General features: G+C 35.1%; 1 protein-coding gene across 6 annotated transcripts in view; it reads left to right on the top strand.

Annotated features, from left to right (window-relative positions):
- LOC100762786 (gephyrin) overlaps positions 1-18,904 on the top strand; it is a 375,076-nt gene that overhangs the window by 245,473 nt on the left and 110,699 nt on the right. For all 6 annotated transcript variants that reach the window (XM_035444849.1, XM_027418340.2, XM_027418336.2 and 3 more), the window contains one exon: positions 8,078-8,120. In XM_035444849.1, the coding sequence (XP_035300740.1) occupies positions 8,078-8,120 (43 nt within the window). The remainder of the gene's footprint in view (positions 1-8,077; positions 8,121-18,904) is intronic.

The raw sequence follows: 18,904 nt of genomic DNA, 5'->3' as shown, positions 1-18,904 counted from the left end.
TTAATTCAATGACCAATTGTGTATGTGCATGCATGCCTGTGTGTATGTATGTGTGTATGTGTGTGTGTACATTTTGTTAAATATAGTATCTGATAAGGAGCAAAGAATGGGGACTGGAAAGTTGGCTCAGAAGTTAAGAGCACTTGGTGCTCTTCCAGAGGACCTGAATTTGGTTTGCAGCACCTTCATCCAGTGGCTCACAACCAACTGTAACTCCACTATAGGGCATCCAATGCCTCCCCAGGCTTTTGTGGGCACAGCACACATTGACTATACACACCACAAACACACATATACACATAAATAAGTTTTTTAAATCTTTAAACATAATGACAGTGGGAAATTTTCTTAGAGCCAAAAACTCTTACCGATAAAAGAAGGCTTTAAAATTACCTACACTAGTGTTTTGCCCTGCTTCTGTCATCATCTCCCTTGTTAAAGCATACAGATTTCATTGCAAAAAAAAAAAATGTATTTAGAATAGTAAAGAAGACCAAATAAATGGAAATCTTAAAATATTTCTTAAAACAAGTGTTATATAATAATGCCTCTTTAAGTTCGTTGAATTAGTAACTGCCATAATTTGAAATTATTTTGAACATTGATGGTATTTTAAGATGCCACACTATGAGGAAGTAAGAGTTTATTTTAATGTTTTGTGGTTGTTGCCTGAGTTCATAATGAAGGGAAACAGTAGATAGAGGTTACTAAACAGAAAGATTTATAATTTCTTTATCCCAGGGAGTGGACCCCCTAGCTTTTTAAGATGTTTTAGAGTTCTTTAAAAATCGCATTGCTTTCACTTAAAACCTCTGGAATCATATTAATTTTATAGATAAAGAAATCAAGACCTATAGAGAGGAGATATTGACTAAAGACATCCAACAGAGAACTAGATTAATTCTTGCACAACTAATCTCAGACTTTCATTCAACCTTTTATAAAGTTTTAATTTAAAAAAAAAACTTACAATCTCTTGTCACTTGGATAATGGCATGAACTGTTGGAAATTTTTAATTCTCATGTGTCTTAGATTCTGCCTACATATAAGCTATAAACTGAAAATATGGATAAGAACAGTACCTGATTTGTGCTTCTCTTTTCATGTTTACACACATTATTCTAATTAGTTTTTTTCATTTTGCGTGTTAGGAAGTTAAAAGCTCTAAATGATAAATGTCATGTCCAATGTCAAAGAGCTGAGAAAGGAACCTCTAAATTTCAATAATGTTTCTCTTTATTTTGCTGCCTCCAGTGTCCTAAGCAAACCAAAAAGACTTTGTGTTCTTCAGTTAACTATATGTATTATAGTTCCACAAATCTAATTAAACATAAGTAATCACTAGTCTCAGTTAAGCAAGATTCTTATGTTCTCATTTATTCCAATAAAGTAATAAATAGAATGCCACCTTGGAAGAAAAACCACATTTTTGATCAATATTCCATGTTTATGTAAGAACTAAGAAGACAACAGGACTTAGGACTCTAATGATGTAAAGTTGTCAAATTAATGCTATGTAAACCAAAACTTTCTTTTTGTTTCTGGGTAAGCTAAAGAAGTACACAGTCTGAGTCACTACAAATAGGCCATGTCCTCTTTCTCTTAAAGGTTATTCTTATGAGTAAATGGTCTTCAAAGAAGTCAATACTTCCAGAGAGACATTACTCTTAAGGAAGTTTAATAATTAGGGTTTAAAAGGTCTGTAGCATGTCAGAAATACCATTTTTGCTCTTCTAGTTACTAGACCGCTTGATATAATAGAATATCCTCCTCTCTTAGAAAATAAGAAATCTACATAATCTGACTGACACCCCAGTATAGAGAACTTTTATTGCACTGTGCATACATGTCATTATTTGATTAACCTCAATAGTAATGAGTTTTTAAATTATTGAGACCATGCCATGGGGAACCCAGAATCTACTTATTTTCATATCATTGCTATTAATTCTATCTGACCAAAAGAGTGAAAGTGCCTTATAAGCTGATAAAATAGTTTTACCTCCTACAGATATGACTGTGATTGTACTTAAGCTAGGAAAAAAAAAAAAAAAACCTTGTCTGCTGAGTTTGAAAAGAACAATAATTGCCACAAACTAAACATTCAGATTTTGCAAGTTTTGACTTTGTACAAAACACTGTATTTGACATTATGGAAAATATTTAAAAAGTAGTCATGATCCTGTTCCTCCAACAATATAGTTTATTTGTGGATTCCTTTCAATAGGAAGAACTATGTTAAATCCTATGATAAAGAATCAGGAGATATTTCAGTTTAGGAAAGCCTAAGTCTAGATTATGGTAATAACAGTACAATCATATAAATTTATTAAAAATCATCAAGCTATATATTTTATATAGCTGAATTTGGTAATTGCTATTAGGTAAATTATATCTCAGCTTTGTTAGGAATTTAAAGGAAGAAAATATTATTTGTAATTAAAGAACTTACTTGGGAAATATTTTCACAGCTGATGTAATCTAAACTGAATAGAGTTTAGAGGATGAAGAGAGTTTAGATCATAAGCACGTCTCATGTTGAAAAGACAAAAGTGCAAAGCGTTTCCCAGAACTATGTACAAAGTATCCTAGGCCTGATTATCTGGCCTCATTTTTACATGTGGCCATATGGCTATGACACTTGGGGAAAGTTCTGGCCCTTCCCTACTGAAAATCTTAAAACAGTACATGTTTGTTAGAGGTTTATTTGTTTGGTTCTCCCCCACCTCCTACTTTTAGGGATCAAAAGTAACAACTTGCTTCCATTCTGAGCTAGTGAGGAAAGTGTAATTAAAAAGGGTATATAGTCATAGAACATGTTACAATTGTCCGTGAATCCACTACCATAACAACTATTGATAGTCATTCCCCTCTTACAGCTTCAAATTAGCGATACATTCTTTATTTCCTTTGCGCCCCCCAAAAATCTTTATATTTCCCAAAAGAGAACTAAGAATGTGGGAGAACCCACCACGTAAAATGCTATAGCTATGCTGCAGGAAAAGTCAAGCTATTCTGGCCTGTTAATAAAATGAAAAAGTATGGTACATGATCTTTCAGAAGTCATAGCTCTGCTGACTAAGTTGGGATGTCATCCATGATTTAAAAATTCACGTCACACCAAAAGAACAAACCAGATGAAGTTAAATAATGTCATTAATAATAGAAAAACAGGGGGATTTGGGTTTTTTTCTGATGAGTTGATGTGACCCTACTACTGACAAGAATAGCTTGTATTTTAAGTAATATTTATTGAGAGCAAAGTCCATAGGAAATTTAATTTTTAAATGAATAAACTTTGCATTTAAACAATATAAAAATTAAATTGTGTCTTTCCAAACCAGACAATTTCTCAGATTATATAACTAAGCAAATATGCACAATTTTAATTGTGTTTAAACAAAAAAACACAGTAAAGTGTGTTTACTGTCCAGTTATTGGTCATGCTAAAATTTTAAATAATTTTCTTGATGTACATCAGAGAAAAATGACTTAGTTTCTTCTTGATTTTTACTCCATCTGACCAGCTGCTCAGACTTTTTCCACGTGAACAATATTTTGTAGCATTTCTAAGAGAAAGAGCATGAATGAGCCTAGTGAGCAGCAAAACAGAAGTAGTTTTTTGAAATTGAATTAGTGTACACCTACAATCAAATATGATCCCTATTTTAATATTTTGCATCCTAATATTGTTACAAACCTATCCTTAGCATGGGCTTGGTTTGATTTGTTTCAGTCCTCCCTTCTGTGAAATGCAGAAGGAAAGATATGTTTGTTGTTTGTGTTTACTTATACTCCCTCTAACTATTAGCTGTACACATCTGGCTTCCATGGGAGAGCCCCTGACATCGCAGGGAACGGTGATCAAAATTCCACACTCTAGCTTCAAGCTGGGGGCTCGTAGCTACTGCAGCATTGAAAGGGAATCTTTTCCTGGCTTCTTTAAAATGAGCATGGTGATGGGATGGTTTAAGGGAAGAACACCTCTCAAATCACATGACCACTGCTGTGCTTCCGTGTGTCCTGCTTTCTTCATAACAGCTTGGCACTACATTCTTTCCTCGTGTTGTTAGTGGACCTTTTTTTGTCTGGATGAGTGGGCTTGGGCCTGGGGACATAAATGAATGGTTATATATTATGCATGCATCTTTCATCGTTAGAGTGATGTGCCTTCCCTTATGTATCACAAATTATAATCATATTTAACTTCTGTGTCCTGGGTGATTGACCTGTTTCTGTTTCTTCCTTTTTGGTGTGAGTTTTGTATGTTATTGATATGTTTTGACATTTACATGTTCAGTTGTTCATGTTTCATTAAATGCAAGTTAAATTTTTCTCCCAAAAGAGTTAGCTTTTCATGTTGGGCTGGAAGAGTCTTCATTTCTATGTAGCATTTCATGTTATTATAACCTATGGCTTTCAATTGTCCCTCCTATAATGAAGAGCTGACTTTAAACACTGTGCTATTCTTGTTATGACCTAAGCATAAGGTAAGTAATTTATCTGTCTCTAAAGATCATGGCTGCTTCTTAAAATATCTCAGCTTTTTTAAAAGACATTTTTACTTTTGCTCCTTGCCATTTATTATGTGTTGTCCTTTTGTTTCTGTTTCATATCTTAAGATTTATTAATTAGCAATGTGATCTTAAGCAAAAATTCTATTTCACATGTAAACACATGTCTAAATAAATTATCTGAAGTCTCGTATCTTGATTAATAAATGAATACCTGTGTTTTCAGCAAGTCCTTTTTTTTTTTCATTTCCTCCACTTACTTTAATAAAGTACACTGTTCTTGCATTGGTTTAGGTTTAGTTTTGATCCCTGTGGAAGGAAGAATCATTTATGCTATAAAATTAGTCAGCTGTTAACTGCAATAAAATCACATGGTACAACAGAATAAATTAATAGGGATTCTAATTAATATACCTTTCATTTAACCATTCATTTTCTTCCCTTAGAAATTTAATGTAATCTCATAATCTTAGATTACTTAGTTTTTCACATGTTCCTTTTTCCCCACCATTTAAACAAATAACAAAATAAAAAATGAAATAAAACTTGATACTCTTAACTTACCCTTTAAAATCAAATTCCGTTATGTTATGCAAAAGCCTCTATGTTAAGATTTTTATGAAAGTAAATAAATTCTATAAATATGGAATGGAGTCATTCCATACATACATTAACGGTAAAGTTTTAAAAATTGTCTTCCTTGGGTTTTTTTTTTTTTTGTTAGTTATACACACACTAAATAAAGTCTTATAATCACTGGTTCAAAAAATAATTTCTCTCAAATCTGGTTCAACAGCCAATGTAACATAAATGGGAAACATTAATTACACCACTTTTGGCAATGGTCCTATTTCAGAGAATTGTTTTCATTCTCCAAATGTCTCCTCTGGAGCTGTTTGAAATATGTGGCTCCATACTGAGGTATAAAAAAGCAATGTGGGTTTCTTTAATCTGTATTATAAACAATTGTGGGGATTTTGTTAATTTTTAAGCCATTTAGAAAAGCAGGATGTTTTTGTTTGCTTTTGTTTGGTTAGAAAATACCAGGGAGTTCTTTACTACCATTCCCATTATATACATTATCAAATGTATATAATAGACATTGTGTAAATTTGTTGGAACATTATGAGACGATTTGAACTACTCATCTGAACTGCACTGTTCATTGTAAATTTCTTGTTTCTATCCATACACTAGCTCCACTCTAGATTGGAAGGGCTTAAAGATGAACTCTGGAGGAATAGAGGCTACGACTTAAGAGTAACTATTACTGACCAAAGGAGCTACTTTCCACTCGCAAACATTGCTTTGCGCGATGGGTTTGGCTCCTTCACATCTTGTTTCACATCTTGTTGAAGACTTTCTTGACTTCCATTTGACTTCTTTGAGCTGTTTTGTCTTTCAACATTTTCTTTCTTTTCCTTCTTTCTCCCAGATTTTCTTCTCATGCTTTTAGTGTTCACATGTGTTCTTTGAGTCACTTTTTCAGATGTTGTTTCTCTCTTTATTAAGCTTGTCTATTAATTTTTCTGTTGGTGTGTGTTTCTTTTCTCTGCTAAGACTGTAGTGGTAGAGTTACACTTGTTTTCATTTCATGGTATGCAAATTGATTACTTATTTTACAGAAAGTTCATTAGTTACACTTACCTTCTTGAGTATGAATTTTCAATAAGAAATAGGACATTCTCCATTTTTACACTGCCCCCTTCTGTAAGCCCATGCTTTCTTTTTTTATCCACCAGATGTAATTCCTCAGTGTCTCTCTCTTGCTCTCTCTCTCTCTTTCTCTCTTTCTCTCTCTCTCTCTCTCTCTCTCTCTCTCTCTCCTTGCTTTTTCTTTTCTTTGATATCATGCTTTCTTCTTTGTCTTATTTTATTTAAGTTACTAATTTCTTTCTCATTTGGTCCAGAATTGTTCTTCAATAAGACTTGTAAATAAAATAAGAATTTTTTATTATGGATTAGTGTCATTGTATTATACCTAAAACTAATTAAGCAAACTGGGCCAAAAGAGAATAACTAACATTTGTAATTGTTTGTTTGTTTTTCTGTGTGTGTGTGTGTGTGTGTGTGTGTGTGTGTGTGTGTGTGTGTGTGTGTTGTGTGTGTGTTGTGTGTGTTGTGTGTATTGTGTGTATGTGTCTGTGAGTGCACATCTTTCAATTTATTTGCTTTGGGTTTTGCTGTTTGTTTGCCCTTGTCTGCTCATGGCATTTTTATTATTATTTCTTTAAACATTAACAGTTTGTTTGTTTTTTTCAGGGAAGGACAGCCATAACCTACCCTAAGTTAAAACATTTCTTTCATAAATTGTTTCATATATTATTAGACTGTGTTAAGCTGCAGAAAGTTCTTTGTTGTGTATATATCCATTTGGGGCAAGCTGCTGTGGAGTGGGAGGAAGAGGTGTGGACCTTTAAGTTATATCTGAAATTAATAACAGTACCATTCAGCATGACTATTGAATATAACCATTTGGCAAAATTCAAAAGAAATATGCCACTTTACCCTAAATTTTTCAATCAGAACGTAAAGAGTCCATAATTGACAAATTATACCCATACCTAAAACTGGTTAATAAAGGAGTTATATTTAGCTCATTTCCAATAGAAACATCTTTCATAGCCAGTACTGTAAGAAATTATTACAGTCAGAATTACAAAAGCTACTACCATCAAAGGTAAATGCTACAGATAAATTTTTTTTCTCCTTGTTAACATATATATGATAAAAATAACCACAATAGAATATTCTATTTTAATTTTACTTGTTTTTTATTCTAGTCAAGACATATACAAAATACCTTTAGATTAAGGATCTAAGTGAATGTACAGTATTGAATTTTTCCATGCATAATCATCCTTCATTATCTGTAACAAGTTCATTCCAAAGCCACCATAGATAACAAAATCCAAAGAAATTCAAGTCTCATATTATACAATAGTATATGCTACTTACATGCAGCCTAAATACATCCAACCATATACTTTACTTTATGTTGTATCTAGCTTAATAGACAAGTGCTCTACCATTGAGCTATATTTACAACCCTCATCTCTATTGTATAACCTAATGCAATGTGAATGCTATGCAAATAATTGCTGTATTGTATTCCATAAGGGATAATGACAAGGAAATAAAGATCACATGTGCAGTACAGATACAGGTGTTAGTGCTGGTGTTTTGTGTTGCTGGTTTTCTCCTCCTTTTTTTCTTTTCCTCCTCTTTTCTGATCCACAGTGTGTTGAATCTGCAGATATGAGACCCACAGACATGGAGGGCTACCTGGACTGATCTCAAATACACATAAATTGCTTTGGGTATTATCTTTGTCCAATTTATAATATTGTACCTGAAATATTTTTCTGGAACTCACTCTTTTTTGAGTAAAATGAATTAAATATATCTGGAAATGTAATAGACTTTTACTAACTAACATGTTGTGATAGCCAAGATAAATAAAACCTTTTCTCCTAACCCTCAGGAGCTTGCCCATTAAACATACTTACCTGGCAGTCCATGTTATAAGCCCTAAATTACTGAGTTTGTGCTCTTTCTGCAGGTCCAGTCCAGGTGCAGCAGCAAGGAGAACATTCTCAGAGCCAGTAAGTAGTCACCATTTCAGGTAGGCTTCCAGACTATAGCCATTGTGGCTCAACAGAGTAGAGAGCTAAAGAACGGCAATGTGATGAAAAGAGTGAAGATGAGCAATGATGAGTTTACATCAAGAATATGAATTTTATATAACCCACCATTTGAAAATTTTCTTATCAATACAGATAAATGTTTCCCTGAATCTAATTATTTTTACAAGCTGAGTGGAATTTGATGCATTCAACTTAGGGTATAAGTGAGCTCCTCTATGACCTTAAGGTGAGGAGTCTGCCCCATTAATAGTCTCATTGCCAAAAGTGATCTAATGACAGACTACATGAAAATAATTCTAATATAAATCCATGAAAGCAGGAGGTGGAGAGGGAGAGACAAGCAATCTGTAATGCATGATTGCAGTCCCACCACTTAAGGATGAAGCAGGAAGAGCTTAAATTTTCTGCCGGTCTGTGCTACATCATGAGACCATGTCTCAAAAAGAAGTTGGGTGGGTAGGTAATAAACGATAATTTTGTAAATACAAATTCCAAAAGATTTTTTGCCTTGTCAGGCAAAATGTTATAGAACATTGTTCTCTGGTCCCAAGAATGGAAAATCCTTAATGCTCTCCTTTGGTTTGAGCACTACAATATTAACTTGAAAGTCATGAACTTCATTTTCTTATTTTATAAAAATGAAACTGTGAATAGGTTTAGTGTGTGTGTGTGTGTGTGTGTGTGTGTGTGTGTGTGTGTGTGTGTGTGTGTGTCATGAAAGTGAAATCCTATTGGAAGTTTTCCCATTTAGGCCAATTGTTACATTATTTTTCTGTCTCTTAATAATTGAATGCCATCACCCAGTCTTCTCCCTAATGGTTTTCAATAAATGTACAGGTTGACCAGAATAAAGTAGGTTGACTAGACACTCACAATAATGGGAGTTTTAGTAAATGAGATAGTTTACACTCTAGTAGACTGTCGGTGTTATTTAACAATCAAAGCTACTTGGGGGCCTAGAGAGACAGCCCAGTGGGGAGGCAGGGTTGGGGGGGGGTGAGTCATAGCCATGTGCACAGCTATACCCAGCATTTGGGGAATGGAGACTAGAGGATTGCTGGAGCTTGCTCAAGTGCCTACCCAGACTAGCCAAAAGGTGGGAGGAAGGCAAGCACCAGGTTCAACGAAAGAACCTGTTTCAAGGGAATAAGGTAGAGAGAGTGTTAAAGCAAGACACCCACTGTCTACCAATGACCTCTGCGCACACATGGATGAACACACCGCTACACACACATATATACTCCACCACATACACAAAGCCATAGTTGTTCAACATTAAGGCTAGCACTAGGGAAACTGAGGCAGAAGAATTGAGAATTAGAAATCAACCTAGGGTGTAGAATCTGAAAAGGGGGGTAGGGCATATTTAAGAACTTCAAATAGTTAATATGTGTGTGTCTACATTATGAATTTGTTAACTTTACTCAAACCCCTTGAGTATTGTTTTGATAGAGATCTTTAGACAATACTATGAAAATTTAATGCAGGGCTAGATTGTAGCTCAGTGATAGAATGCTTCTCTAGTGTTCATAAGGCCCAGGTTCAGTCTCCAGCACTGCAAAATAAATTAGTTAATGCATTTAAACAGGGAACTAGAGAGATGGCTCAGCAGTTAAGAGCACTGGCTGCTCTTCCAGTGTACCCAGGCTCAATTCCCAGCACCCACATAGCAGCTCACAACTGTTTTTAACTCCATTGCAGGAAATCTGGCACCCTCACATAGATAATGTACGCATAAGATGAAAATAACAATTTTAAAAAGAAAAGTCAAAAACATTTTAAATAAAAATAAATTTAAACAGACATGTGTAGATTTCATACCTTCACAACTTTCCATAATATGTGACATCGAGAGCTTTTTAAGTAATTAGATATAAAATCTTATAAACACTAAGATCTAAGTTTTAGAAACCCATGCATGAGACATAATAGTTGAATGTTCACTAAAATAAGACAAAATAGACAAATGAACTTTAAAATTGTATTTTATGATCTATAGTGCATCATTTCCACCAATTTCTAGTCCTGAAATTATAGACCACTGGGAGTAATTATGGTGATTAGAAACAAAAAAAAAAGTTACTTTTTGAAGACAAATGCCCTTGAACTTTGTTTACTATATACCACAGACATTAGTGTTACATTTCAGTTACTTACTATCTATCTTACTGTATTAGTGGCTTCTTATTGGTTTAGATAGACACCATAGTAGTCCAAGTATTCTTTATAGCTTCCTTTGCATAAAATAGTTATATAGATGGGCCTTGTGGCTCTTAAGATCTATATGGAGCTCAAGCAACATTATAACTTCATAGTTTTGTGATTTCTGTTAGTTTATGTCATTTCATCTTAATACCATGCTAATAACTCATGTTCATACCTATTGCCTGACCCAAAGTTCAGTACTGTTCTTCCTCCTCTAGACTCAATTTTTCATTATAAGGGGTGTGTGTGTCCATGTCTGTCCATGTCTGTGTGTGAACATAAATGCCATGGCACAGGTATGGAGGTCAGAAAACAACTCTCAGGAGTCAGTTCCCTTGTTCCATCTTGTCAATCCCAAGGATCAAACTCAGGTCAGCCATCTTGACAGCAAGCACCTTTACCCATTGAGCCATCGTGATGGCCTGTTTCTCTGAACTTAAGTACAATATCCCCATTCCTTATTTAGACTATTTTTTATCTCCCTAATCTTCTTATTTACCTCGTAGTACCATATTGCAATTATATAGAAGCTATTAATGGTTACTCATTCTCCGATACTAAATACTGCCTCTGTTTACATCTTCCTCCATGCATAAACAACCTACCATGTGGCATAAGCCATCTACCATTTGCTGGGATTCTTCTGTGACACATCTGAGTTTCCCTTAGTTGGGTGACTAATCCTTCTTGTGTACCCCTAATCAACCATTAGTAAAGAACATGTGCTGTAGACTTTCCAGTGCCCAATCTGATGGCGTTTTCTAGTTGAAGTTCCTTCTTCCCAGAAGGGTCAAGCTTAAAAAAAAAATTAAAACAGCAGATTTCCTAATACATTTGTTCTGCTATAATAAAATACCTATTAGATGACAGGCCACAAATACACACTCTGAAGCCTCAATCTCCCTTTGACATATTCCTAACGTCGCTAACAATCTACCTTCGGTGTGACAGAGTCACAAAGGGCTAAATCCTCCCCCTTCCCTGGTCACCCTCTACCCCACTCACATAAAACCTAAGTAGAAGCACATAAAATAGACTACTGATTAAGCCTGCTATCTTGGGATCTCCCCCTCTCCCTCAGAAACTGTTAATACATTTCAACCTGTCTGACAAAACTGAAACCTCTCTTACTTGAGAAGCCCCGCCTGACTGTGTGCTCAGGTGTTATGACTTCCTGGTAAAAATTCTCACCTGAACGAAAATTTATCTCAGCTTCTCTCAGACCTAACCTCCTCTCATCTGCTTCCCTAAAAGTCCAACAACCATAAATGGATAATTTACAAAAAGGAAAGATTTATTTGTTACATTTTGGGAAATGTGAAAATCCAAGGTCAAGTTATAGGCAAATTTGGTGTCTAGTGAGTGCCTGGTCTCTACTTCCAACAGAACTGTTGTGAACCTGCTTGCACTGTGACCTTACTTGGCAAAGCTCAACTCATATGCATAGCACTAATCCTAGGTTTCCAGAGAGTGAACACCTCATTGCTTATTTACCTCCAAAAATACCCCCCATCTTGTTAATACTGCTATTTTGGTAATTAAATTTTAATGTGGATTATAGAAGAGACACACATTCAATCAAAGCAATGGCAATGAATAATTCTTGTAAAAGTTTTGCAACAAAAGTTTAGTGCTATTAAATAGCCAACAGTACAGATTATATCCAGGCAACTGGGTAGGCTGCAGGGGGTGGGGGAAAATTCACAGAACTAAGCAGTTTTAACAGAAGCTAAAATGAGCAATTAACTGGAAAGGTTCTATATAAATAGGCAATTTGACAGAAGCTAAGGTAAGTTAGCTATGACAACTTGACCTTTGGTTCCTAGAATAGAGTTGGGTGATTTTTCATGGTAGTCTCCATCAAGGAAATCAAATTCTAGTTAAATGTAAAATGGCCTCAGCAAGAAAACAAGATGAAGGAACCTTTGCACTGTCTTGCCCTGTCACACACGAACTGTCTAAGTCATGTGGGACAACGGCAATTTCACAAATCTGTGACCCTACTTCCTGCAATAGCTACTAAAACCAGGAATTGTGTTAATTATCTCTCAGTTACTACCAGGAAAAAGATTTAAAACTTTTTAAAAGTCTATTGGTAATGGGAGATTTCCTTCCCTGAAATGAATCTTGATAAGGTAATAAATTTTACTTAAGACAAAATCATAACTTCTCTTTGGAAACTGTTTGAGTCTGAAATGTCCCTGTGGGCTGATATATCTGAATATATATCAGCTGGTATTTTGATTCCACTGTTTGTGAAGCATTTAAGAAGTGGGGCCTAGATGTGGGAAGAGCTAAAAAGGCTATAGCTAAGACTGCTTCTAGCCCTAGCTTTCTCTGTTTCTTGATACACCATGATATAACAAACTATGCTGCAAGTTCCCATTGCCATGGATGGCTCCCCAGCCACAGTCCCTTCTCTATCAAGATAGACTATAGCTTCTTAAACCAGGAGCCAGCATAAATCTTTCTCCCTTCAAGTTGCTTTTGTTATATATTTTATAACCGTGATACCAAAACTTTATACTGTATTAGTGCAGTGGAGAGTTTTGAGACAGTGGATGAGTGGATTGGAGTACTTGCTGTGCATGCATGAGGACCTAAGTCTAAGTACTCAGCACCCACCTTAAAGAAAAAAAAAAAAGCTGGCCATGGCCCTCAATTTGGGGGGGGGGGCAGATCCATGGTTGGCTGGCTAGCTAGCCTGGACAAAACAGGAAGCTTCTAGTCCAGTGAATAGTCCCTGTCTTTAAGAAATGATACAAGTAACAATAGAGAGAAAGTTACCTAAAGTTCTCTTATGGCATCACATGTGTGTAAATGGACTCACACCACTGAACACCCATGTGTATATACCGTACACACATCATACAAACACTAAAATAAAAAAAAGGGGAAACAATAAATATATGGACTCAATCTAAGAGTTATCCCATCTTTAACCCACAACAAATTATCCATAATACTAGAGTAGAATCACAGGGAAGCATAGAAGCCTTTGGATCCTGACTGAAGGCTGTTAAGGAGTAGAAGAGTATTGCAGTAAACATATGGAGCATAGCACCCAGTAATACAAATTTATTTAAGATATTTCTTCAGAGCAATTAAAAAGAAAACTTCCAGCACATTATATTTTGGAATTTGTTTCCTTTTTGCTCTAAGGTGTCTCTCAAGTATATTTGTTTGTATCAAAATGTTTCATATGTGGCCATTGTAATTCTCAGTTATTCTTGGTAAAATTTTGCAATTTAATTTCAAGGATCCACAGATTTCAGTTAAGCATATGTATTTTTAAGAAATAGGAGTCTCCACGGGGGAGGGCCTAGGCCCTGCTCCAAATGATGTAACAGACTTTGAAGATCCTCCATGGAAGGTTTCACCCTCCCTGGGGAACAGAAAAGAGATGGGATAGGGAGGTTGGTGGGGGGCAGGGGAGGAGGGGAAGGAGAGTAAACTGGGATTGACATGTAAAACAAGCTTTTTTCTAATTTAAATTTAAAAAAAAAGAGGAGAAAAAAAAGTAGTCTTATCTTCCCAACGATATTCCCAGAAATAGCTGATCTAAATGTTTCTTATGTATATAACTTATCAGTCAATCTAATTGGCTGGGCCATCAAATTACAGTCCTTTAGTGTGAAAAGATTTAAAGAACTCTCATGTTGCCAGTCTTTTAATAACCACACAAAATAAGAACAAGAAATAAAAGTGGTACATGATGCCATCTGTCTGTAATATCAGCTTTCAAGAGGCCAAAACAGGAGGATCTTGTTTGAGACCATCCTAGACTGTTACAAGATCCTGTCTCAGAAGGGGGAGGGAGCTTGTAGATTGAAGAATAATTTAGGGCAAGGTTTATTCAGAGAAAATCAGTCAATGATGAAACCTGCCTGAAAAATCTTGGTTTCCAGAGCCAAGCTTGAGAAATACTTGAAATTATGATATCATGGCTTAGGAACTGTAGACATAACAAGGCAAATATTGTTCCTACAGGAGTAGACTTTCTTTCTTCCTTCCTACCTTCCTTTCTTTCTTTTTAATTATTTATTCCATTCTGCTCTATAGAATGAGATTTTCATGTAAGCAAATTTAAAAACCTGAGCAGAAGTCAGATTGAGCAAAGAGCTGGTACTAACTCTGGAAGATCATATAGGAATCTCCAAGAATAAAGACAGTGTATTTAAGATTGGCTTATTTTAGTTTTGTTTATGTGGATTTGGGGAAGGTTTGTAGGTTTGGTTTGGGTTTGTTTGTGTTTTACTTTATTTTGGTACTGTCTTTAAGTGTCACTCATCATGAGTATCCATGAGATAATTAAGGCTTACAAGTAACAAAAACCAAACCAACTCAACGAGGATAAGCAATTGTCAATCCAAGTCTGAAATTAAAAGGCAATTTATCTCTCTCTCTCTCTCTCTCTCTCTCTCTCTCTCTCTCTCTCTCTCTCTCTCTCTCTCTCTCTCTCTCCATCCCCCATCTAAATTCCTTTGGCATCAACTACCACATCCTATCCCAAGAATGAAATCTTTAAGTAATGATTCAAATGAACCTCTTTTGGCTCCCCAAGTTCACACACAACCAGAAAACCATGTCATTTCCTTTGATCATTGTTTTGTTCCCCTTTTCATTTGAGACAAGACCTCACAAAGTAATCCAGGCCTGCCTGGAACCTGTGCTCCTTGTGCCTCAGCCTTCCAATTGCTGGGATTACAGGTATGTACTATCACACCATGATCAGTAAAAGCTGGCTCTAAAAAAGTAAAAATTTATCTTTTACTTTTAATATAAAATTCACATAATATAAAATTATCTCCATTAAATAAATGAGCAATTTTTTTAAACTTACAGCGTTTCTCAACAATCATTGTTTTCTACACTAAAGAATGTTTTTATCACCCCAAAAGGATACCTAATATTCTTTAAGCAGTTTCTCTTTGCTGTTCTCCCTATCATCAGTCCCCAGAAGCCACTATATGCTTTAAATCTCTAGGAATTTCAATCTCTATTTCTGAATATTTTGTATATATGAAATCATGGTGTTCATGGTGTTTTCTGTCTGAATTCTTATTAGCATATGTTATCTTTCATATAATATCTTCATATGTATATATAATTTAATCACATACACCCCCTCACCCTTTCTTGCCCCTCACACTCCTACTGATCCTCTTCCTCTTCCAACTAATCATCCTTCTATGTCTTTTGTAGGAGCAGAGTAGGCATTGAATTTAATTAGGCTGTTTTACAAGAACATGGATGAGGGGTTATTTACAGGAGTATGAGCAACTATAAGTGGCTATGCCCCTAAAGAAAATGATTCTTCCTCTCCAGCAACCATTAACTGCCCATAGATCTTCAGAGAACTATAGGACTTTAGGAGTCTTTCACTCCCACCCTGTGTCAGCATGTTATGAGGCCAATCTTGTGCAAATCTTGTATAAATAATCATATCTGCTATGGGTTCATGAGTACAATTGCCATACCATGCTCAAAAGATAGTATTCTATACATTCTTCCAGATTTTACTTTTTTTCAGATTTTTTTTATTTGAATTAGAAACAGGATTGTTTTACATGACAATCCCAGTTCCCTTCTCCCTATCATCCTCCCCTACCATCCCCCCTGTATTCAGAGATTTACCTTCAGCCTTTGAGTAAATAATATAGATATTCATTTTAGGTCTGAGCATTCAACAGTCACTTATTCTTTGCACTTTGACCAGCAAAGAATCTCTGCAGTAACTGCCACCTACTACAGAAGGAAGCCTCTCTGATCAAAGCTGACAGCAGCACTAATCTTTGAGGATAAACATAAATATTTAGAAGGAAATTAATAGGCACAACATATCCACTTAGCAAAACAACAGTAGTAGCTTCCTCACTAAAAACTATGACCTCAAGGCCCTGGGCTTTTAACAAGGCTTACAGTAGCAGGCATGAATTTCTTCCTGTGGGACATGCCTCAAATCTGATCAGAAACAGTTGGCTGCCCTCCTTAACAGTCATGCCACTATCACACAAGTGGGTATATTTTGCCTTCCATATTAACAGTAGTATGAAGGTTGCACAACTGATTAAGACTATTGATTACTTTCTTCTGCCAAGTAGCTTTCATAGCATTTTTGGGTACTATAAAAGTTAGTAATCAGAGACAAAGCTTCCAGCTCAATTCTAAGCTGATTTCTCCATGTCCTATAAGGAAATTCTGCGGTGTCTTAAGCAATAGGACCTTATCATCCAGTTCTAGAGAGCAGTTAAGAGCAGTGGCAATAGCTTAGTTGGATCTCCTTGACCAACAACTCATTAAGGTGGCAATCCAACCCTTGCACTGGTATTTTCACTTAATCTATGGCTTCTGAGAGCTGTAAATCCCACATACAGTCAGTACTTCTGTTTAAACTCATTTTTATTGCATTGTTTTAGATAGCTTACAAAATACCAGGTTTTTATAGTTTTACCATGCATTCTTAGTTAGGTTGGCCCTCCTCACACCAGCTCCTCTTCTCCGTCTCCATGCCTCCATCCCCACTCAAATCTTTCCTTCCCTAGTACTCTCCATTTCACTTTCACATGACCTGTGTTTTACTGTCCTTAACTCCCAAAAGACTTTTCCTCTTTCAAGGGCCTTTTCCTACTTTCCTGGATTTACACACTCATACTCACACATATATAAAAAACAGAAGTTAGAATCCACATGTGAAAGAGAATGTGTTTTTTTTTTCTTCTGAGTCAAATATGGACATTTTTACTTATCTTCATTTAAGCTTCATCAATGCTGTAGCTAACATATAAATATATATATTCTATTCATTGTTATATAATATTCTACTTTATACCACATTTTGGTTATTTATTGATCAATTGATATACATTTGGGTTGTTTCCAATTTAGGGCTATTTGAAAATAATGATGTGGATAAGACATTTGTTTCAGTTATTTTTAGCATATATCTAATGGGTGGTATGTCTATCCTTATGCTAATACTATCCTGTTTAGATTCTGTCACTTTGTAATAAGTCACAAGGAAAAAAACTGGTTGTATATATATGGGTGCTTGCATGTTGATGGATGTGCAGGTAAATATATATGAGTATATTTTAATGTAAGCATAAATGCATTTTAAAATATTTTAATACATTGCCTATTGAGGCCCTTGCCGTTCTGTGTGAATTTGAGTATTACTTCGCTCAGGAAGGAAGTTGGATTTCATAACACTGAGACATTTGCTTTTGATCACACAAATGTGTCTAACATACTCTTATGAAAACAACATAATTATGTTAGATGAATCTAGTATGATTTTCTACCTCAAATTTCAGGGCAGCCCGTTACCATAGTGTACTTTGCTTTCTGAGATGGAGTGCTGTCCCAGTGCTCTGCCCAAGTTGACACTAGCACAAGGATTTGGAAATAACAGTTTAAATATACTGAAGTATAAACTTTGATATTTTCAAATGACATGTCTTAAAGTTCAGAAATAAAAAAAAAATAAAGTTCAGCAATTATTCTTGAGGTTTGAAGATACTGTTCAGTAGCAAAATAAACAGTCCTGGGTTTGAGCCCAGCACCACCACCAAAACATAAAAATTAATTAACTAACTAAAAACTACATCTTATTTTTATTAACATGCTTTTATTTAATGCATAATAATTACACAAAACAACGGGGTATGACACTCAAATACATGTAAACAATGTGTAAGATCAGTAGTTCAAACATTCCTCTTTTCTATCAAATCTGCTTATTGATTCTCTTTATTGAATGTTTTATGTTCATTATATTTTTCAGTTCCAGAATTCATACTTAGTTTTTTTCTATGATTTCTATTTCCTTGTTACACTTCTCAATTTGCTTATGTATTGTTTTTTTATTTCACTATCTATATGCATTTTCCTTTAGCTCACTAAACTTCCTCCAAACTATCAATTTCATTACTTTTCAAACAACTCATGTTTCCATTTTTGGCAATTGATTACTATAATGTTACTCTTATTGTTTTATACAAATAAAATAATTTAATGTGCATAGCAAAAAAAAAGAAAGAAAGAAAAAAAGAAAGAAAGAAATGTACATTCAAATACCTTAAGCTCAAAGGGCTGCAGGTAGGATAAATCCAAAGATGCACACATCAAGACATGCTATTTTCAAATTGTCACAGCCAAAAGCAGCACAAAATCTGAGAAGGAATAAGATGGATAGATGATAGATATATAGACAAATCGATTGATAGATTGATAAAAATGATAGATCGATAGATGATAGATGATAGACAGATCGATTGATAGGCAGATAGACAATTTGTCACATTCAAAGGTGCTCCCATAAGAATGCCCTTAGTTAGCAGAAAGGATGTGTGATAGGTAGGGTTTTAGTTGGAGGGAGTGGTAGGGAGGAGGGGAGGGAGGGGGAACTGGGGGTGACATGTAAAACAATCTTGTTTCTAATTCAAATTTTAAAAAAAAAAAAGAAGGAAAAAAAAGAAAAAAATAAATAAATAAAAAAGATGAAAAAAGAATGTCCTTAGTTGTGTTAGAAGATC

The sequence above is a fragment of the Cricetulus griseus genome, chromosome 5, assembly GCF_003668045.3.
Source record: "Cricetulus griseus strain 17A/GY chromosome 5, alternate assembly CriGri-PICRH-1.0, whole genome shotgun sequence".
NCBI classification, from domain to species: Eukaryota; Metazoa; Chordata; class Mammalia; order Rodentia; family Cricetidae; genus Cricetulus; species Cricetulus griseus.
Note: the sequence above shows the minus strand (reverse complement) of the source record. Positions and strands in the feature narration are given on the sequence as shown.